Source organism: Trichomycterus rosablanca, chromosome 21 (assembly GCF_030014385.1).
Source record: "Trichomycterus rosablanca isolate fTriRos1 chromosome 21, fTriRos1.hap1, whole genome shotgun sequence".
Classification (NCBI taxonomy): Eukaryota; Metazoa; Chordata; class Actinopteri; order Siluriformes; family Trichomycteridae; genus Trichomycterus; species Trichomycterus rosablanca.
In genome coordinates, this window is record NC_086008.1 from 18,930,845 (window position 1) to 18,954,343 (window position 23,499).

The following is a 23,499-nucleotide window of genomic DNA, read 5'->3' on the forward strand; positions in this document are numbered from 1 at the left end:
AATGGACATTTTCTATGTTATTAAATAAATAACAGAAGTCTAGCAGCTTGCACAACGCAACAACGCTGGAGGTATCTGAACTTGCTAGATTTTTTTTTCCAGCACTATTTCCTGCATTATGGATTTATCTCCGTAGCCCGAAGCCAAAACCTCTCTGACGTAACCCGCCGGCCGACTGGAGATCCAGTTAAACGCATACGGATCAATCCAAATAGCTTGGCCGGTGCTATAATATGGTGGATGACCTGCAAATGGGAAAGAGCTCAATACAATGTCTCTGTCTTTGGAAAAAAAAAAAGGTCAATGGCGCCGTAAATAGTGTGACGGGAAATATAGAGCCGTGCACTTAAACACATTGCAAAGTGGGGCCTGTTCTTTATTAATACTTATGATTTTGTAATGATTTATGCAATATAGGTGTGATCAGGTCAGGTGTCCACATACTTTTGGCTATATAGTGTACATAATTTTATTGATCAGTAAAGGTGGAAAATTGAGAATTTGATCTACACTGATGAGCCAAAACATTAGGACCACCTCACAAACATTAAATCTCTATAACTCTTTATATGTTTAATGTTAGGATGATGGTAGATACTCATAGTACACGTGTTAAACTCAGCAGATATGGGCAGCCAAATTATTATGGCCAGACCACTGGGTTGAAGTATTGGCACAACATCTAGGGGAGCTCGCAGTCAGTCATAGCACCCATCAGTAGTGGTCCATGCTTGGACAAACCATAAACCACTGACGGGTTGTTGGGTAGCCAAGACTCAATTATGTCTCATGAAGACTATGGCGTCTGGTATGGACCAACTGGTGGTAAGGTGAACATGTGTTAGTTGCTGGCCAGAAATTGCCCGTGCTCATTTCTGTCCACTGTTAAAAGCACCTAAAATGGATAAGCGCTATACATGATCAGGCATAACATTATGACCACCTTCCTTATATTGTGTTGGTCCCCCTTTTGCTGCCAAAACAGCCCTGCAACTGTGATGCTCTGTGGACACCTTTTTATCAGAAGCAGCATTAACTTCATCAGCTATTTGAGCTACAGCAGCTCTTCTGTTGGATCGGACCACACGGGCCAGCCTTCGCTCCTCACGTACATCAATGAGCCCATGACCGTGTCACCGGTTTACCACTGTTCCTTCTTTGGACCTCTTTTGATAGATACTGACCACTGCAGACCGGGAACACCCCACAAGAGCTGCAGTTTCGGAGATGCTCTGACCCAGTCGTCTAGCCATCACAATTTGGTCCTCATCAAACTCACCAATCGCCCATTTTTCTTGCTTCAACATCAACTCTGAGGGTAAAATGTTCACTTGCTGTGGTCATTATGTTACGCCTGGTATAAATTGTAAGAATAATAAATAATAATAATAATAATGCTTGCTAACTTCTCTTTTGCTAGAATCATGATCAGGGTCTTATTGGGACTCGAACAGGACACCTATCCATCCACAGGACATCACACACTCTCAAATCTGACGAATCAGCCAACCAACCGAGCCTTAGGAAGCTGGACGAGGAGAAAAAAACACGCCAGACTCTTCAGTGATGGGGAGAGTCGTAACCAGACCCCGAGAAGCCATGTCGGATCGTCATCAGAAGTAGCTTACCATTACTGTCCGTCGGGTCCCTAAAGGCCAGTGCGTGCACTTACACTCACACACACACACACACACACACACGCGCGCACACACACACACACAAGTGCACATGCTCACAGAGCTGCTGCTGGAGAATAAACAGAACAGAGCCGGATACAGACAGGAACACATCAGTGTGAGTGAGTGTGATGTGAGCACATCAACTGCTGAGTGAGTCTTCAGACCGGCTCATTAACACACAGGTGAGTTCATTCATTCATTCATTCATTCATTTATTAATCTATGATGTGGTAAAAATGGAACTTGAGTTGATTAAATATAATAAGATCAAGTTTTATTGTAGATTGACTTACTTTAATATTGTGTGTGAATCAGGTTGATGATGGTACATACAGCTCACATCATAGGTTGAGATTCATATACATTTGTACACCATTTTTGATATTAAATATACATTCAGTGCGTAAATCTACACACAATATTATGTGACGTTCTACAGCGGTACCTCGAAACTCGACGTTAATTGGTTCTGGGACTGGCGTTGAGTTTCAAGGTATTTTTTCCCCCATAAGGATGTTTGGGAAACCAGTTAATGCATTCCATGGTCCTTTGGACTAATGTAAAGTAATAGGTTGTTTTTTTAACACAAAAATAATATAAAAACACTGAAATAAAAGCTGATTCTGATTCTGGTTCTGATTTCTCAGAACCCCGAGCTGTAACACAAGTTTAAAAGTGAAACAGTAAGGAAAATCCAGATTAACACAGATACAGTGTATCACAAAAGTGAGTACACCCCTCACATTTCTGCAGATATTTAAGTATATCTTTTCATGGGACAACACTGACAAAATGACACTTTGACACAATGAAAAGTAGTCTGTGTGCAGCTTATATAACAGTGTAAATTTATTCTTCCCTCAAAATAACTCAATATACAGCCATTAATGTCTAAACCACCGGCAACAAAAGTGAGTACACCCCTTAGTGAAAGTTCCTGAAGTGTCAATATTTTGTGTGGCCACCATTATTTCCCAGAACTGCCTTAACTCTCCTGGGCATGGAGTTTACCAGAGCTTCACAGGTTGCCACTGGAATGCTTTTCCACTCCTCCATGACGACATCACGGAGCTGGCGGATATTCGAGACTTTGCGCTCCTCCACCTTCCGCTTGAGGATGCCCCAAAGATGTTCTATTGGGTTTAGGTCTGGAGACATGCTTGGCCAGTCCATCACCTTTACCCTCAGCCTCTTCAATAAAGCAGTGGTCGTCTTAGAGGTGTGTTTGGGGTCATTATCATGCTGGAACACTGCCCTGCGACCCAGTTTCCGGAGGGAGGGGATCATGCTCTGCTTCAGTATTTCACAGTACATATTGGAGTTCATGTGTCCCTCAATGAAATGTAACTCCCCAACACCTGCTGCACTCATGCAGCCCCAGACCATGGCATTCCCACCACCATGCTTGACTGTAGGCATGACACACTTATCTTTGTACTCCTCACCTGATTGCCGCCACACATGCTTGAGACCATCTGAACCAAATAAATTAATCTTGGTCTCATCAGACCATAGGACATGGTTCCAGTAATCCATGTCCTTTGTTGACATGTCTTCAGCAAACTGTTTGCGGGCTTTTTTGTGTAGAGACTTCAGAAGAGGCTTCCTTCTGGGGTGACAGCCATGCAGACCAATTTGATGTAGTGTGCGGCGTATGGTCTGAGCACTGACAGGCTGACCCCCCACCTTTTCAATCTCTGCAGCAATGCTGACAGCACTCCTGCGCCTATCTTTCAAAGACAGCAGTTGGATGTGACGCTGAGCACGTGCCCTCAGCTTCTTTGGACAACCAACGCGAGGTCTGTTTTGAGTGGACCCTGCTCTTTTAAAACGCTGGATGATCTTGGCCACTGTGCTGCAGCTCAGTTTCAGGGTGTTGGCAATCTTCTTGTAGCCTTGGCCATCTTCATGTAGCACAACAATTCGTCTCTTAAGATCCTCAGAGAGTTTTTTGCCATGAGGTGCCATGTTGGAACTTTCAGTGACCAGTATGAGAGAGTTTGAGAGCTGTACTACTAAATTGAACACACCTGCTCCCTATGCACACCTGAGACCTAGTAACACTAACAAATCACATGACATTTTGGAGGGAAAATGACAAACAGTGCTCAATTTGGACATTTAGGGGTGTAGTCTCTTAGGGGTGTACTCACTTTTGTTGCCGGCTGTTTAGACATTAATGGCTGTATATTGAGTTATTTTGAGGGAAGAATAAATTTACACTGTTATATAAGCTGCACACAGACTACTTTTCATTGTGTCAAAGTGTCATTTTGTCAGTGTTGTCCCATGAAAAGATATACTTAAATATCTGCAGAAATGTGAGGGGTGTACTCACTTTTGTGATACACTGTACATGTAGAGCTGTAACACTGGACCTGACGGTTATTCCACACAAATGCAGATTCGTCTCATATTCACACTGATTATCACGTATTACCACGTCGCTCAAGCCGAGCGCTGAACAAAGCGGCTGTTCATTGTTAGTTTGAAATGAAATAAATACATTTTTTTAAAAACAAACTGAACACATCGAGTTTAAGGGTAAACGGGGCAGTTGTAGCCTAGTGGTTAAGGTACTGGACTAGTAATCGAAGAACACTGGTTCAAGCCCCAGCACTGCCAGGTTGCCACTGTTGGGCCCTTGAGCAAGGCCCTTAACCCTCAATTGCTTAGACTGTATACTGTCACAGTACTGTAAGTCGCTTTGGATAAAAGCGTCTGCTTAATGCTGAAAATGTAAAAAGTGTGTAGGTTACAAAAGGAAAAATGCAAAAATGGTGCAAACTGGCTACCGATGAATGAAAACTTTCTAGATTCGCAGTGCTTTAGGAGGGATGAGGTGTAGCTTTGGTAGCAAACCGTGAATTATAAAAACATTGACCACATTTTATGTTGATCACGTTGACCTGTTTGAATGAGGCGCGATCTACCAGCGTTATCGATGAATTGGACACCCTTGATCTAGGCCTTAACCACTAGGCTACAACTTTAGTACCATCTTACGGCACTAAATGACTGCCTGGGTATTTTTACAGTATAGTTTTTTTAAAATAAATAAAGCAGAAAGGGTTGTTGCTTATGGCAGACATCCCAAGTCTCCCGGAAGTTCCGGGAGTCTCCCACATATACATAGCGGCTCCCTGATGCCCGCAAGTCAGATAAAATCTCCCGGAATCTAGAACTGTGTAGGGAACATAAATCATTTGTCTAATATACTGTCTAGTGCACTATGTAGGGAACAAATCAGTTGTCTAATATACTGTCTAGTGCACTATGTAGGGAACATAAATCCGTGATCTGATATACAATTTAGTGCACCATGTAGGGAACATTATTAATTATGTAACACACTATCTAGTGCACTATGTAGGGAACCTAAATCCGTTAACTAATACGCTACCTAAAGCATTATGTAAGAAACATAAGTAAGGAACATAAATTCTTTTCTAATATACAAACTAGTGCACTATGTAGGGAACATAAATCTATTATCTTTCACACTATCTAGTGCACTATGTAGTACACATTAATGTGTTTGTGACGCGAACAGTTAGCTTAGTAGTTAGTAGGGTTTTTTTGGGCTTGGGGGGTCCTCCCTGAAATGAGTTTTCGCAACTTGGGTTGTCTGTTATGGGTTAACTAAAAAGATTCTTAAATAAATGAGAGAATCCAGTTAAAATCTACAGGAAATTATTTAGCATACCGAAAGAGTGACGTATGAATTGAGTTGACCAAACAGCAGAGTCCTTTGACCAAAACCCATCTGCATGACCGCGTGTTGGCGGCACGTGTCCTTTAGGGTGAACACTGTGAGCATTATTGTTCTGACGCATTTATTAGCTTCAGAGTAGGCGTACTCGGGGGTCTTTTACGAACGTAGACACGTCATGTGATTCCGCCAGTAACTGCCCCACCGGAAAAACACCACGGTGCCTACAACGCTCTGACCGCATGGGGCGAAGGAGTTATTCAACAGCATCGTGTGTTCTGAATAATTGATTGTACAGAGAGAGAGAGAGAGAGAACAATCTCACATTTAGTGGATGATGGGATGGTTCATTAATAGACGGATAAAAGCGTCTCTAACCTTTACCATCAAACAGCCGAGATCCGTTGTAAGCAAATGCCAGCGTGGAATCAGAAACGACACACACCCGTGTACTACCACGCAAATAATGACCCAAATGGGAGTACTAGTATCATAATATTCAGGTTCAGGTCTTACTTGCCATATAGAAGCACTTTGTAGTTCTACAATTACTGACTGTAGTATATCTGTTTCTCTGCATGCTTTGTTAGCCCTTTCACCCTGTATTTCAATGGTCAGGACCCCCACAGAGCAGGTATTATTTAGGTGGTGGGTCATTCTCAGCACTGCAGTGACACTGTCATGGTGGTGGTGTGTTAGTGTGTGTTGTGCTGGTATGAGTGGAGTCCACTCACTGTCCACTCTATTAAACACTCCTACCTAGTTGGTCCACCTTGTAGATGTTAAGTCAGAGACGATCGCTCATCTATTGCTGCTGTTTGAGTCGGTCATCTTCTAGACCTTCATCAGTGGTCACATGACGCTACCCATGGGGTGCTGTTGGCTGGATATTTTTGGTTGGTGGACTATTCTCAGTCCAGCAGTGACGGTGAGGTTGCTGTATCTGATCCACTCATACCAGCACAACACACACTAACACACCACCACCATGTCAGTGTCACTGCAGTACTGAGAATGATCCACCACCTAGATAATACCTGCTGTGTAGTGGTCCTGTGGGGGTCCTGACCATTGAAGAACAAGGTAAAAGCAGGGTACAAAGGTATGTAGAGAAACAGATGGACTACAGTCAGTAATTGTCGAACTACAAAGTGCTTCTATGTGGAGCTGTGGAGCTGATAAAATAGACCATGTGTGTAGAAACAAGGTGGTGGTTTTAAAGTTATTAACATCCTCTTGTCTCCCATTACTTCCCTTGATGTTGACCCAGTGCCACGATGGGAAACGGCTCAGCCAAACTGAACCCCTTCATCCACGTCAACGGCTCGGCGAAATCCAAGCACCACGCGGCCGAGCCGAGCGCCTGCCCGACGCCCCTCAGGACCAAGGTGGAGGAACTGGAGTCCCAGCTGAAGAAGAAGGACGACGAACTGAACGCCCAGCAACTGCAGATCAGACAGCTGGAGGAGCAGCTGGCCAAGAAAAACCAAACCATCGTGGACATTTCCGATGCCCTGAGGACCAAGTGTCTCCAACTCGGCAAGCTCCAGGAGGCTCTGAAGAACCGGGGAGATTCGGAGCTCGCGAGCTCGCCCACCGAGGCCGATCGGCGGCTCAGCGGCCTGCTGCGGGAGACGCTCAACAAAAGGAAAGGAGCGAAGGCTGGCGTTTCGGCAGAACCGTCGACCAGGACGTACGATTCGAGCATCATGCCCAAGTTCTACTTTGAGAGTGCACGGGTTTGGAAAGAGCCAAGGTAGGAACATAGTAAGGTCTGTCCTACACTTTGAAGGATAGTATGCAAGTCGAGTATTGATGGCCTGAAAACTAGGAGCTGATTGGCTCTGCTTACTGAATGGGAGTGATCATGCAATGCCTGCCATCCTGGGCATCTCCTTGGGCTCCTGTCCAAAAACAAATCCCATATAAGTCCCAGTGACATTGGGTCTGTCCAAAAACCCAGTGATCTCTCTACATAATTAATTTTAGCATGAGATAAAGCTAGCTACCTAGATAGATGAGGAGCTAGCTAAGTAGATAGATAGTTATATAGATAGAGCGTTAGCTAACTAACTAGATAGATAGATAAATGAATAAATAGTTAACTAGATATATTGCTAAAGAGCGAGCTAGCTAGTTAATTAGATAGAGTTAGCTAACCAGATAGATAGATAGATAGATAGATAGATAGATAGATAGATAGATAGATAGATAGATAGATAGATAGATAGATAGATAGATAGATAGATCGGGAGCTAGCTACCTAGATAGATAAGAAGCTAGCTAAGTAGATAGATGGTTATATTTAGAGAGCGCTAGCTAACTAGATAGTTAGATAAATGGATAGATAGAGAGCTAGCTAACTACATAGATGGTTATACAGATAGAGAGCTAGATAGATAGAATAGATAGATAGATAGATAGATAGATAGATAGATAGATAGATAGATACAGTAGATAGATAGATAGATGGATAGCTAACTAAATAGATGGTTATATATATATAGAGGGAGAGCTAGTTAACTAACTACATAGATAGACAGATAGGTAGCTAACTAAGATAGATTGATGGATGGATGGGTAGATAGATAGATAGATAGATAGATAGATAGATAGATAGATAGATAGATAGATAGATAGATAGATAGATAGATAGATAGATAGATAGATAGATAGATAGATAGATAGATAGATAGATAGATAGATAGATAGATAGATCGGGAGCTAGCTACCTAGATAGATAAGAAGCTAGCTAAGTAGATAGATGGTTATATTTAGAGAGAGCTAGCTAACTAGATAGTTAGATAAATGGATAGATAGAGAGCTAGCTAACTACATAGATGGTTAGATAGATAGATAGATAGATAGATAGATAGATAGATAGATAGATAGATAGATAGATAGATAGATAGATAGATAGATAGATAGAGGGAGAGCTAGTTAACTAACTACATAGATAGACAGATAGGTAGCTAACTAGATAGATCGATGGATGGGTAGATAGATAGACAGATAGCTAGCTAGCTAACTAGATAGATAGATAGCTAGATAGATGGCTAACTAGATGGATAATGTATACGGTAGATTAATTTTAGCATGAGATGAAGCTAGTTATGACTAGTTAAGACAGCCTTCTGCGCTAAGGATGTTCATAATTCTAGAGCAGATTCTATATTTTAGCAACCTTGACGGGAATTGCTTCGCTAGTATCTGAGAACCTGAAACGTTCCAGCCGTCTGTGTATTTGGTCTCAGTACACAGACTCCTACTCCCTGTCCCCCTTTAAATATTTATTATATTAATTAAAATAATCGATTCAGATGATAATGTCAACCGTCCCAGACCTTTTTATTATAACTCTCATTATTTTAGATCGTACCGGTCGTTCATTATCTATTATACACAATTGACCAACCGGTGCGTTTGATAACTGAGGAAGAGGGTCTGGAGTGCTGTCTAATTAGCTTGTTAATTAGCATCGCCCAACTGTCCTGATGTACCGATTTAATTTGTCGACCCTTTGGAATCGAAAGCTTGATGCACGAACTGCTTAGAAAATGCGGTTTGATCTTCATCCAAGTTAATTATAATAGTATTTTAATAAACTTAACCAACAGATTCTATGTAAGCCCTTGAACTTTGGTCCACATAATCCATGGAATGGTCTGACCATTATCTGATAAACAGTTAATAAAAATTAGCATTCTGGGATTTCTTATGGTAAGATCATGCCACAAGATCGCCATTGAAATTTGGTGTGCGTTCATATTTGACCATAAAGGTGCAATTATTTGGACAACCCTCCTAGTGGTTGGTGAGTTTGGACATTTCGACCACATTGCTGATTCTGGGTCTGTACAGAGCATAATTTGTTAGTTTTTTTAATAGGGTAGGGAAGGTCTACAGTCATACCCCAATTGCTTTGTAGCAGATTGACAGACCTGGCATAATAAACAGACCACATTTTTGAACAAATGGCTTCCTGTGGCTGCCCACATTCAGTTTGAAACGATGATGCTCGCCTACAAAGCCAAAAATGGACCAGCCCCTAGCTAGCTTAGAGAAATCATAAAACCCTGCGCTGTGTACCATGCATCCTCCTAGCCACTAGTCTCGCTCGTCTTGATCCTCCATCCAGAACTCAAGGAAGACAAGCATCAAGGCTGTTTTCTGTACTGGCACCCAACTGGTGGAACGAGGTTCCCACCTCAGGGAATCTGGAGAAACCACTGTTGAATATGAATGTATTGTCATACCACATTGGCTTGGGAGTGCTTCAGAAAACAGGTGGAACAAACTTCCCCCCTCTCTGTTCGAACATCTGAGTCTCTCACCATTTTTAGGAGACGATTAAAGACCCACATCTTTACTAAGCACCTAGGCTGAGAACTAACATGCACTTTCTAACCTTCTATAATATCTTATTTATGTTTACTGTGGAAGCACGCCTATAAGTCACCCTGGAGTCCCAGAGATGAGATACCCTCGCTCATGAGGACTACATGATCCAAAACCCTAACTCCATATCTGACAATATTAATGTTTGATTTTGCTTCGACAGCGTAAAGAAGCTCCTGATAGACGCTCTGAATAAGAACCGATATCTGAAAAGGCTGGAAGGACAGCAGCTGAAGGACATGGTGGAATGTATGTACGAGAAAACGTATCAGCAAGGAGAGTACGTCATCAAGCAGGGCGAGCCAGGGAATCACCTGTTTGTGCTGGCAGGTAAGAATCCACATAGCGTTTTCTAATTGGTTGGCTCTCATCTTCAGCTCATCCCATGGGTTTTCTATGAGGGAAATAAATCATCTGCTAAACCTTGGCCATGGCAAAACCTTCTTTCTGTGGTTCCTGAATTATTTACACTGTTGAGTCACATTATTATGACCACTTCCTACTTTTGACGGCTGCAGCATCTTGTGAGCGGGCTTGGAGGGTATATAAGGTGTGGAGGGCGCATTCAACGTGTACCCATACATGCTGATTCTCTTCCCTGGGTTGGATGGGATCTTCCAGCAAGACGGTGCGACACGTCACACGTCTAGAGATGTCCCACATTGGTTGGAAGAGCATAACCAAGACTTCCAAGTACTACCCTGGCCTCCTAATTCCCCAGACTTGAACTCAATTGAGCATCTGTGGGACCACCTCTATGGTCGTGTTGGCTCTATGGATCCTCCGTCACGCCCCCTCCAGCAGCTGTGGATGCACTGCAATCAGCATGGCTCCAGATACCTACCAGGTGACTACCTACCAGGATCTCATTGAGTCACTCCCAGCCCGTCTAGCTGCTGTCCGTGCTGCACACGGCAACAATGTACTTTTTCTCCATGGCTATCTGAGTGTCTGTGCCAAACCAACAACTAGTGTTTTGTGTGTGTGTATATATATATATATATATATACAGTATATACAGTATATATATATATATATATATATATTCTCAGTGTTTCTTCTCCCTACAGATGGTAACCTGTCCGTCTACCAGAACAACAGACTTCTCACTTCCATCGCAGTCTGGACGACGTTTGGTGAATTAGCCATTTTATATAACTGTACCAGGACTGCGTCCGTCAGAGGTGAGACACAATCCACACCACCATATAGCCACATATCACCAATGTGATTCTCCTGCCCCTTCAGGAATCATGGACAATAGATGATAGGTACCCACATTTGTCACCGACACTCAGCTCAAGCAGACAATAATACGACTTTTACCACACATTTAATCCCAATATGTTTTCCTGTAAGCTGATGAGCTATAATAAACCGCCATTTCTTTACCCGCTGTTCTGTTGTGTTCACAGCGGCCAGTAACGTCAGGACATGGGTTCTCGACCGGGAGGTCTTTCACAACATCATGCGAATGACGGCCGAGGCACGACACGAGCAGCACCGGAACTTCCTCAGAAGGTGATCCAACCAGGACGTTAATGACTTATCTTCTGTGATGGGCCATTCCACCGAATAGGGCCATTCGTGTGTAGTAACTTAATAAAATTAAACTTGATCAGTTTGGGAAACAATGTACGGTGCCCCTGGAGCCTGATGTTACTGACTGTATTACATTTCTTTCTTTCCAGTGTGTCACTTTTGGCCAATCTGCCAGAAGATAAACTGACTAAGATCGTCGACTGCTTGGAGGTTGTAAGTAAACGTTACTTAAAAAAAAAAAAAAAAAAAATACAAATACATGGTCACTTAAGTGCTTCAAAGTTGAGATTCTATTCAGAATGCATTAGTAAATTAATATTTGAATTATTTGGAAAATGTATTATTTATTATTATTTATTAATAACAATAAATTAATAAAAATAAATTAATTTAAATATTTTTTTTAGAATACATTTCTTTAGAATTAGTTTTTAAGAATACAATAACATTACTTTTTGGGGGTAAGAACTTCTGAAATACATCAAAAAATAATATAATATATTTTTATTTGTAAGTAAACATCACTAATTATTATTATTAAGTTAAGATTTTATTGAGTGCATTAGTAAATTAATATTTGATTTTTTTGGGAAAATGTATTAATTATTATTATTAAATATTATTTAGATTTATATTTATTAGTGTTTTTTTTAAATAATTACTAATTTATTATTTGTTATTAGAATACATTTTTTTGAATTATTTAGTTTTTAGAATACAGTAACTACTTTTTGGGGGTAAAAACTTAATTTTTAAAAAAATTATTAATATTTTATAATTTCTTTTAATATAAAACCATGACATTACTTTTTTGGGTAAAAACTTCTGAACTACATCATCAAAAAATAACAAAAAAATATATGCATATTATGTATGTGTATATATATTATATAATATGTATATATTATGTATATGTATAATATATTATACATATAATGTATAATACATAATATGTATAATATTTTATATATATATATATATATATATATATATATATATATATATATATATATATATACATCTTTTATATATACATTTATAGAAAACATTTAAAATAAAACATAAAAAAAATATATATACAAAAATATTTTGTATATATAAATATATATATTCCCTTTATACCCAACGATGATAGAGAGATTTGAATTTTTTAAAAATATTTTATATATATATAATATATAATATATGTACCATTAAAAAAATAAATATATGAAAAAATATCTGACCCACAGCTGCTAACTGATTCATGTTATTTCTCACACGGTGCCGAAGCAAGTGTGAGTTTTGTCGGCTCTGTGTCGACCCCATTTAAATCCCCCATTCTGGAAAAACACTTAAAGGACATTCCCTGGACGTCCCAGGGGTCGAATCTGAGAATTCTGTTATTTAGGCGTTCTAATGGAGTTGATTACATTACCTCCCGAGAGAACAGGAGCAAACGGAACCGAATAGTCGAACAGCTGTTTCATACTGCGAGAGGCTGACAGTACGGCACTGCATCATTAAACAACGTCTTGCAGACAAACGATTGAGGTTGTTGGCGATCCAGAACCTCTCCAGGCCAGAGAATGCACGGCTGGATCATGACTACAGCAACGGAAGTCATACTGGACAGAATGAAGGTTTCTGGCTATCAAGGCTTTTGGAATCATGGCCAAACAATTCGTCTTTGGTCTCATCAGACTATAAGACTTTTCGCCACATGCTTTTGGTAGACTTGATGTAGGTTTTTGTAAGATGTCGCCAGGGTTGGACGTTTTTCTTTGTAAGAAAAGACCCCAAACATACTACACGTTACTGGAATCCAATTCTAAATACAATTACGTATAGACATTTTTCAGGCTTCAGTGCATAACTTCATGCAGTACGTATATTTGAAAGACCGCAGCCTTCCGGGTCACTCCTTTGGGGAATATCTCTACAGGAACAAGCGGCACTGACTGATGGGAAATCAATAACTAAACGAGATCTTCCTTGTGTTTCCCTATTAGGAGTATTATGACAAAGGCGACTATGTCATCAGGGAGGGCGAGGAAGGAAACACCTTCTACATTATCGCCAACGGAAAGGTAATATCAGCCGTCCATGGTTTTTAATACTTTACATTAAAGTTGAGATGTTGGCTATTTCTGAGGTTCTCAAACTGTGTTAGAAGTAACATTACCTGTTGAGAATGAGGATGATGATACACCGATCAGCCATATAAAGCACTTTGTAGCTCTACAATTACTGACTGTAGTCCATCTGTTACTCTGCATGCTTTGTTATCCCCTTTTAATGCTGTTCTTCAATGGTCAGGACCCCCACAGGACCACCACAGAGCAGGTATTATTTAGGTGGTGGATCATTCTTAGCACTGCAGTGGCAGTGACATGGTGGTGGTGTGTTAGTGTGTGTTGTGCTGGTATGAGTGGATCACAGCAGCGCTGCTGGAGTTTTTGAACACCTTAAACACCTTACTGAGAAACAGATGGACTACAGTCAGTAATTGTAGAACTACAAAGTGCTTCCATATGGTAAGTGGAGCTCATAAAACTTTCATCTGAGCCATGGCCATGATGCTAACAAGCTAGCCACCTAGAATGATCTAGAAAGTCTTCTGTGCTGACTTCAATGATATCTACACCTAATTTTAGCCAAATAAAAGAATACGTTGATTTGAAAAGGCATCTACGATCGTTCAGGCTGTCGTAGAATGTGCGATCTTTTCCGTGGGGGGTCGGGATAAATCGGTAACCCGACACCGGAGGGGTTAAGAGAAAGGGCGCTCCACCGGGAGGCAACAGGAAGTGTTTATGATGAGCTACGTGGTCCTGAATCCCCCCGGTGGGACCCTAAGTTGGAGGGGGAGGATAGATGTTTGGTTTTTTTTCTTCTTTTTCTAAGGGGCGGAAAGTGCCGGAAATTATGCTTCTCGTCAGCCTGTCGCCACTTTGCTTGTTGGGAATAAATCCATTAGCGGTAGCCACCAAAATGCAGCCTGTTAGGTCATGAGGGTCAGCTGTGGATCATTTTACAGAAGGAGTTGTATGACCCATCAAGGATGTAGAATATTATCATATTCAGCTCTATATTTCATTGATCTCATTGATTATAATGGATCATACAGTAATTCACAAATCGTCCAGTCCATTAGCCGTTTTATTCTCTACGTGTCATATTTTCATCGTCTCTGCAGATCAAAGTGACCCAAAGCACGAAGGGCCGCGAAGAACCGCAGCTCATCAATACTCTAGAGAAAGGCGATTACTTCGGAGAGAAGGCGCTTATCAGGTAATCTCTCGATATTTCCGTCATACATTAGCGATCCTGCTAATAGACGTCCTTATTAAGATTGATTTCAGGCAGGCTTTTGATAGCACTGACGATACGTTGATTATTCGTTTCCTCTTCTTCCTAGCGATGACGTCAGGTCAGCTAATATAATCGCAGACGAGGACGGTGTGGAATGCCTGGTCATCGACCGAGAGTAAGAGCGCGATTCAATTTTGTTTGATTTAATTAATGTACATTTTGATCCTGTCTCTAATAAACGTCATGATTTCGTGTATCAGGACGTTTACTCAGACTGTTGGGACCTTCGATGAACTGAAGAAATACCTTCAGGGCTATGTGGAGACTTTAGCCCGTGATGACAAAAAAAGAAATGCTAAGTAAGTGTTGACCATTGACCCCCTAATGATGGTGGTGCTGGGGATGAAAATGCCCCCTTAGAGAGAAGGGTTGCTGTATCAGGTGGACCAGGTAGAGCCAAACCTTGCCAGTAAGATGCCCTCACGGCATAACTGAGCCACCAAGACCCTTTTACTGTATGGCTCAACGTTCGGACCAATCCATTCTCTTGTAGTGCTTTTCCACCAAAAGAACTCTGGTTCTAGAACCGGTTCTGTTCGGGTTTCTTGGTGTTTTTTGAGAACCAGCCCACGTTTCTACCAGTTTTTGGGAGCCATTGGCGCATCATCAACAGTGGGCGTTGCGCAACCAAAGTAAAGAGTAGTGGCCGCTCAGGTGGCGCAGCGGTAAAAACACACACTGGAACCAGAGCTGGGATCTGGAATACTGTACATCGTATCGAATCTCGGCTCTGAGCAGCCACATGGACAACGATTGGCCTGTCATTCGGATATAGGCGGGATTAACCTGGATGGGGTCTCTCTCATAACTAATGCAATTACGACCTCTGCTGGCTGATTGATTGCGCCTGCACAGAGATGAGAGAAGAGTGCACTAGGGGTGTGTCTCTCCGTACACAACGCTGAGCTGCACTGCACTCATCAAAGTGTAGGTGATGAGATGCATACGGCTGCTGCCCACGTGTCGGCGGGGGCGTGGGTTAGCTTTGTTCTCCTCAATCAGAGCAGGGATTGGCATTGGTGAAGAGGAAGCGTGTTGCAATCGGGCAATTAGAAGCGCTAAAAAGGAGAAAAAGGGGAGAAAATGCATATATATATATATATATATATATATATATATATAAAAAAGAGTAGTAACATGATGGCGGAGAGTGTAGATTACCTGTGAGCGTTTGTGCTGTTGTTACAGATGTTACTGGTAAGACATAGAAGGCGACTCCGTTCCTCGTGTTTCGCCATTGTTGCTTTCTTTAGTGCATTCACGTGAGGAGCATTTTGCGCTTCATTCTCACCGCGACCCTCGGTGCAAATAGCCGCTTTGCTCAGCGCTTGGCTTGAGTTGACTCAGATATACGTGGACGCTTTTAATGTTTAGCTGCATTTACTTCACGTGTGGTGGTTTTACTTTTAAACTTGTATTATCCAGCTCGGGCTGCTGAGCATCGGCTCAGTTATTACTGGTTATAAATGCTTTAGTAGAACAATATTTAGTATTTTACACGTTTAGCATTGTTCGTCATATCAAACAGTTCGTCTCATTTGTTCTTAGTAATCATTACTATTTATTATTCCTCCCTTTTTAACAGTTTAATGAAAAGCTTTATTTACTGACCTGTTGATTGCCGTCTTTAAATCACCCATCATGTGTTTTGTTTTCATAGGAGGTCAGCAAGTAGCACTCCTCCCAGCTCGCCCTTGTCCTACGATCGGGTCCAGCTCAGAGAGAAAGACTTGGCATCCTCTGTCTCCTTCAGGAACCTGGAGATCGTCGCTACTTTAGGAGTAGGAGGGTTTGGCAGGGTTGAACTGGTGAGTCTTAATTAATAGCCAATGGTACAGTATGTGGAGACCTAACCATGAGCTTATTGGACACCTCATTCCAAACCCATGGGTGTTCTTATGAAGTTGCCACCATTTCAAGCTGTTCTTCTAATATTCTGTGAAGGCTTTTCCCAAGACTTTAGAGTGTCTCAAGAGTTCAAGATCATTGGTGAGGTCAGGTCAGGCACAAGTGTTGGATAAGAAAGCCCGACTCTCAATCGGTGTTCCAGTTCATCCCTGAGGTGTTCGGAGGGGTTGAAGTCAGGGTTCTGTGCTCTGTCCACTAAAGTTCCTTCAAACCAAACTAATCAAACCATGTAATTAGGGACCTTGCTTTGTGCACATACATGCAAATTCCTATGCTGATGTCTGAAATGCATTCCAAAAAAAATGGAACACTATAAATTTAAGACTGCGAGGTGTCTAGAACTCACAGTATGACTTATAATTGTAAACAGTTACAATGCAAGCAATTGAGGGTGAAAGTTAGTTCTACAGTTTGTGAGGAATTTGGGGATTTTACCATTTACAGTTTATAACATTATTAAAAGATGCAGAGAATTCAGAGAATTTTTTATCTCCTTGATTTGTAGTTAGTACAAAAGGCACAGGGTTAGGATCTTGGTTACAATTTAACGATCTGTGGCTACATGCTTTGTTCTCTGTAGGTTAAAGTAAAGAACGAGAACGTGACCTTCGCCCTGAAGTGCATCAAGAAGCGTCAGATTGTGGACAACAGACAGGAGGAGCACATTCACTCGGAAAGGAGAATCCTCAGTGAAACCTGTTCTCCGTTCATTGTGAAGTATGTTCAAATCTAATCATTTAGGTCTTTCACCATCTACCGTACATGATATTGTGGATAGATTCAGGGATTCTGTGAGATGACTTGGATATAAGTAAATACCAGTGTGAGCCTAAGTGAGCCTGCTATTAATACGACATCTTTTCCTGGACAGTCGATGGTTATTTTAGCAAGACAATGCCAGTCCTCATTCTACACGATCTCTGGCTTTATAGACAAACAGTGCACCCTAACCCTAACCCTGCAAACAGTGCACCCTAACCCTAACCCTGCAAACAGTGCACCCTAACCCTAACCCTGCAAACAGTGCACCCTAACCCGCACCCTAACCCTAACCCTAACCCTAACCCTGATTGTGTCTGATTAGGGCATATTTGCCTGACACACACTCCCTCTGATGTGTTCGCAGTCCACCGACCCCTTCTTGCTTTGGTGGATTAATGTCATGCCCTACTCTTCGTGCTCCTCCACTTCTGTACAGGCACCTTAGGCTACTAGCTAGGGTCCTAACACAGCATCAAAGACCCCACCCCTTTTTGTTGATAGATTTTTTTTTTTCTATTTTTATTTATGCATTTTCTCCCAATTTAGCGTAGTCAATTTGTCTTCCGCTCTTGGGGGATCCCTGATTGCAGTCGAGGAGGGTATATAGCTGCTCACGCCTCCTCCGACCCACATGCAGCCCTTAGCGTAACCCTTTTTCACCTATGCACCCTGCACAGGTGCCTCTATCTGCTAATCGGGGTCCTTACACAGTGTTTGAAGACCCCACCCACACAGTCCAGTCATCCCGCCCTAGCAGAAACGTGTCTGCTGTAGGCACTGCCAACTATACTCGCTAGATGGCACAGACCGAACCAAGTTTCGAACCGAGGATTTCAGAATCTCGGCACTGGTGTGCTAGCGGAATATCCCACTGCGCCACCTGGGGTGCCCTCCCACCCCCTTTCGAGTCCAGTCTTTTCCCACTTAGCAGACTTAGTAGGCAATTTTGTCTGCTGTAGGCACTGCCAATCATGCCTGCTAGTGGGCGCCCAGCCGACTGGTAGCAGAGCTGAGATTTGAACTCTGACCGTTCCGGATCCCAGAGTTGGTGTGCTAGCGGAATGTCCATTCAACAGGATTGGGATGAAATGAAATGCAGCCAGTCTTGGTGGCCAGTATCAGCTTGCTAATACTTTTGTGTCTGAATGTCCAAATGTTCCATGTTTAAACTCTGCCAGCTCTTATTAACTCAATATTTAGGTGTCTGATATTAGTCTTGGTCTTATTAAGTGTCTCACGCTTTGTTTTTCAGAATGTATCGCACATTTAAGGACAGCAAGTATGTTTACATGCTCCTGGAGGCCTGCCTGGGTGGAGAGGTCTGGAGTCTCCTAAGAGACAGGTATGCTTATGAGTGATCATATGGTTTAGCAAGCACTATGTACTGTATTTTTACTTTATAAATGCTTCCTGTCATTGTATGTTAGGGGAAGTTTTGATGAAAACACAGCCAAATTCTGCGTGGGCTGCGTGACCGAAGCATTCGAGTACCTCCACAAAAAAGGAATCATCTACAGGGACCTAAAGCCCGAGAACCTCATGCTGGACTCGGAAGGATATGTGAAACTGGTAGGCAATGTTTTAATGGCTGGGAATGTGTAGGGGTACATTGATTTTATTTATTTACTTTTTGGTGCACTGCATTTTCCTCCCCATTTAGTCATATCCAAGTACCTGATTTGTATACTTGCTACCGTCCGACATGTATGCAGTAGCCGACCGCTTCTTTTCACCTTTTTTTGCCATTGGTCTGCCAGCAGAGGTCGTAACTGCAGCAGTTATGAGGGATCCCTACGGCCCTCCCTCCCTCAGACGAGCCAATCGCTGTTCACTCACGAGCTCAAGATGTCAGCACTGGTGGGCTAGTATACTTTACTACTGTGCCACCCAAGTGCCCTATGGGTACATTTAGAATAGGAATAGGATGCTTTCATTTGTCATAAATACATATACAAGTGTACATCTCAACTTTGCATATCCCAGCTTGTTTGGAAGCTAGGGTCAGAGCAGAGAGGGTTAAGGGCCTTGCTCAAGGACCCAACAGTGGCTGGATGGCAGAGCTGGGATTTGAACTCCCAACCTTTCAGTTGATAGCCCAAAGCCCTACTCACTAGGCTACCACTGTCCAATGTGGGGTTGTCCAAAAAAAACCCCACAGGGATATAGATAGAAGTAAATACCATGGCTGTCAATTGGTAAGTTGATGCATTGACGCTTGGCGCTCCTGACAACGTTTGTTTTTGGTTCCTCTCTCAGGTTGACTTTGGTTTTGCCAAGATGATCAAGTGTGGCCAAAAGACGTGGACGTTTTGTGGAACCCCTGAGTACGTCGCACCCGAGATCATTCTGAATAAAGGCCACGGGCTGAGTGTGGACTTCTGGTCACTAGGAATCCTGATCTTTGAACTTTTGACTGGAAGGTTTGTACCAGCCAAGTGTAGTTTAATTGTAAATGGGGTCTAATTGTTTATTATAAATACATTCTTAAATCATAAGGATGAAGCACATATCATTAGAAAAGCCATTTAGGTGGTCCAAGATGCATTTTATGCTTTTTATTTATGCTTCATATACATGTGCACGTATTATTACATATTCCTGTATCCTCTTCCACAGCCCTCCCTTCACTGGTGCAGATCAGATGATCACGTATACTTTCATCTTGAAAGGAATGGAAAAAATGGACTTCCCAAAGAGGATTACCAAGAGGCCTGGAGACCTTATTCGAAAGCTCTGCAAGTAAGATCACTCAAAAAATATATACAGTATGTGTATAAAATCATTCGGAGGTTTGTGGGTTGTTTGGTCTCTTGAGGCCCTTAACCTTCTGAACTCCAACCCCAGCTTCCAAACAAGCAGAAATATGCAAAAATAACTTTAATAATTGTACTATACATTATATTTTGTATTTGCTTTGTAGACAAAATCCTTCAGAGCGACTTGGGAATATGAAGAATGGAATAACGGATATCAAGAAGCACAGGTGAGAGAAAAGAGCTGTTGTGGAATATTAATTATACATTTATTGGCACGATCCTGGGTTCTTACAGCGGTATATCTGAAGAAGAACAAGGGGGAAAAAAAACAGTGGTCCTCCTTTTATACTGCTCTAGTCACATCACCTTGGAACCTTGGAAGTGTTGGACTTTGGAACCTCCATTCTGTGTCGCCTGTTGTTTCTTATCTGCTTACAACATTTGACAGCTTATTTTTTCTCTGTACTTCAGACTCCCAGTCCTTCAAAGTTTAAATGATCTGATGTACGTAGAACTGGACCTTATTTTTAGACCCGATTAGTCTTACTCAGCGTATGTTACTTTAAAACTGGCCTTAATGTTTACAAGCTCAGGGTGTTAAAGGTGAACTGCAGTAAAAATGTAAGAATTTAAATTTAAAGGAGCTTTTTAAGTTCAACTTCAAGACCTTACACACTTCCAGTGTAATGATTCATACATTTAAAGATTAATTTTATTGATTTTTTTTAATTATAAATAGATTTTTAAATCATTAAGGGAATCGAATAGTATTCGTAGATGTCTGAAATGTATCCAAATGTAGATTATCCACATGGAAATGCAGGTTTAAATGCACCAATCAATATAAAAGCTGTATAGTGGTCCGATATGCATTTGATGCTTTTATGTGTCACATCATTATGACCACCAGCACAGACAGCAGCTAGACGGGCCGGGAGTGACTCAATAAGGTCCTGGTAGGTCGTCACAGCACAGGTACTGTATGAGGAGCCATGCTGACTGCAGTGCATCCAGCTGCTGGAGGGGGTGTAGGGGAGGATCCATAGAGCCAAGACGACCATCGAGGTGCTCCCACAGATGCTCGATTGGGTTCAAGTCTGGGGAATTAGGGGGTCAGGGTAGTACTTGGTCGTGCTCTTCCAACCCAATGTTGGACAATTCTAGCCGTGTGACGTGTCGCATCGTCTTGCTGGAAGATCCCATCCATCCCAGGAAAGAGAATCAGCATGAATCGGCATGTATGGGTGTACGTGGTCTGCAAGGATGGATTCAGAGTGCCTTCCACCTTATATACCCACCACGCCAGTTCGCGGCAGCTGTCGAAAGTAGGACGTGGTCATAATAATGTGACTCGGCTGTGTATTTCGGACCCATTTAAGGTTTGTTTCTGTTTAAACTGTTTAAAAAAAGTGCAAAAACCATTAAAATTCAAGACTACCGTGACTCTACCTGACATTAAAAGTGTGAGTAAGAGTAGGTTTTGATTTTAACAGCATGTTAAGGCAAAAAAACATATATATGCATAACAAATAGCAAATAGAACTTGGTCAACTAATGACTAATCATGAGGCAAAATGTTGTAGTGAGCCCTCGTTTACTCTCAAAGCCATTTATTAAAACCGTATTAGTTTCACAGATAATCACAAAGGAAAGGATGTACGGGTTTATAGTTTTTATCTCGTCATTATCAATTATTCAATGCGCCGTGCTGAGGATTCGTAATCCGGTTTGCGCATCAAGCCGCGCAGATGGATCTCGATCTTTATGGGCGATATGGAGCTTGATCTAATTTGCGGCGTGTAGCTTCAGGCTGAGTAGACGCTTCGGTATTGGTAAACACCCCCCCCCTCTTGTCTTGGTTCAAACAAACAGGGGCCTCGTTCTCCCAGACTAAACATTCACTTGTTTCTTTTTAAACTGCTTATTATTAGGGAATCGGGGGCTAGTAATGAAACGAATGCTGTAAAGATCCAGTGGTATTAACTGATTACTGTGGATTATCTTGCGGTTTAGGTGGTTTACTGGTTTCAGTTGGAGTGGACTGAGGGACAGAAGTTTGACTTCCCCACTAAAAAGAGAGGTATCAGTAACATGTTTTCACAGGCTACCCTAAATCAGCCATAACATTAAAACTACCTCCTTGTTTCTACACTCACTGTCCATATTATCAGCTCCACTTACCATATAGAAGCACTTTGTAGTTCTACAGTACAATTACTGACTGTAGTCCATCTGTTTCTCTACATGCTTTGTTAGCCACCTTTCATGCTGTTCTTCAATGGTCAGGACTCTCCTAGGACCATGATAAAGCAGGTTTTATTTAGGTGTTGGATCATTCTCAGCACTGTAGTGTGCTGCTGGAGTTTTTAAACACCTCACTGCCACTGCTAGACTGAGAATAGTCCACCAACCAGAAATACCCAGCCAATGAAGGTCTACAAGATGACCAACTCAAACAGCAGCAATAGATGTGCGATCGTCTCTGACTTTACATCTACAAGGTGGACCGACTAGGTAGGAGTGTCTAATAGAGTGGACAGTGAGTGGACACGGTATTTAAAAACTCCACTCATACCAGCACAACACACACTAACACACCACCACCATGTCAGTGTCACTCCGGTGCTGAGAATGATCCACCACCTAAATAATACCTGCTCTATCGTGGTCCTGGGAGAGTCCTGACCATTGAAGAACAGCATAAAAGGGGGCTAACAAAGCATGTAGAGAAACAGATGGACTACAGTCAGTAATTGTAGAACTACAAAGTGCTTCTATATGGTAAGTGGAGCTGATAAAATGGACAGTGAGTGTAGAAACAAGGAGGTGGTTTTAATGTTATGGCTGATCAGTGTATTTTGGTTGTCAAAAAAGAGGGCACCTGCACTGGGTGGAAGAGTTAAAGACCAAAAAGGTCAAATAAAACTGAAAAATGTCATTTTAATGTGAAGTTTAATGTTTAGGACTTGCAAAATATATAGAGTAACATATTTGGTTGACCAGAATAATCATTTGTATTTACTTTTTCCATTAACAGTAACATACTCGCCCCTTAATCCGAATTTCTCGCCTGTTTTTCTAGTTGAAAGGACCAACGGACCACAGTTACTTCGACCACTACCCGCCCGAGAACGAGATCCCCCCCGATGAACTTTCTGGTTGGGACATGGACTTTTAACAACCTGTCATGTCCTTCCCACTTTGTTTAAACAAGGTCAGAACTCCTCCACCGTCCTGCGTCCCCAACCACAAACACAGTTTCACAAAGCCTGGGTTAGATTTTAGCTGGCATTACAGTGGGTGGCATTGTGCAGGAGGACATGCCAGCTGGGAATGCAGATGTGGCTTTTACGAATGAACAAAAAACAAAAGCTGACCCATTGTTGTT

General features: G+C 41.9%; 1 protein-coding gene across 1 annotated transcript; it reads left to right on the plus strand.

The window, feature by feature from the left end:
- The first annotated feature begins 1,788 nt into the window (after window positions 1–1,788).
- On the plus strand, window positions 1,789–23,289 carry prkg2 (protein kinase cGMP-dependent 2). Its single transcript, XM_063017831.1, has 19 exons — window positions 1,789–1,861; window positions 6,662–7,147; window positions 9,953–10,119; window positions 10,860–10,973; window positions 11,205–11,310; window positions 11,481–11,541; window positions 13,323–13,400; window positions 14,510–14,604; window positions 14,732–14,800; window positions 14,886–14,984; window positions 16,346–16,493; window positions 17,174–17,310; window positions 18,608–18,697; window positions 18,783–18,924; window positions 19,612–19,775; window positions 19,972–20,094; window positions 20,276–20,338; window positions 22,125–22,191; window positions 23,194–23,289. Exons 2-19 carry the CDS (start codon window positions 6,669–6,671, stop codon window positions 23,287–23,289), a joined length of 2,298 nt encoding a protein of 765 aa, XP_062873901.1. The 5' UTR covers window positions 1,789–1,861; window positions 6,662–6,668.
- Window positions 23,290–23,499: the final 210 nt, after the last annotated feature.

Excerpts from the sequence above, each read along its gene's own strand:
- prkg2 (XM_063017831.1), top strand. The coding sequence starts at position 6,669 with ATGGGAAACGGCTCAGCCAAACTGAACCCCTTCATCCACGTCAACGGC. Across the intron at positions 19,776-19,971 it reads TTTGAACTTTTGACTGGAAG|CCCTCCCTTCACTGGTGCAG; the intron begins GTTTGTACCAGC and ends CCTCTTCCACAG. Across the intron at positions 20,095-20,275 it reads CTTATTCGAAAGCTCTGCAA|ACAAAATCCTTCAGAGCGAC; the intron begins GTAAGATCACTC and ends TTTGCTTTGTAG.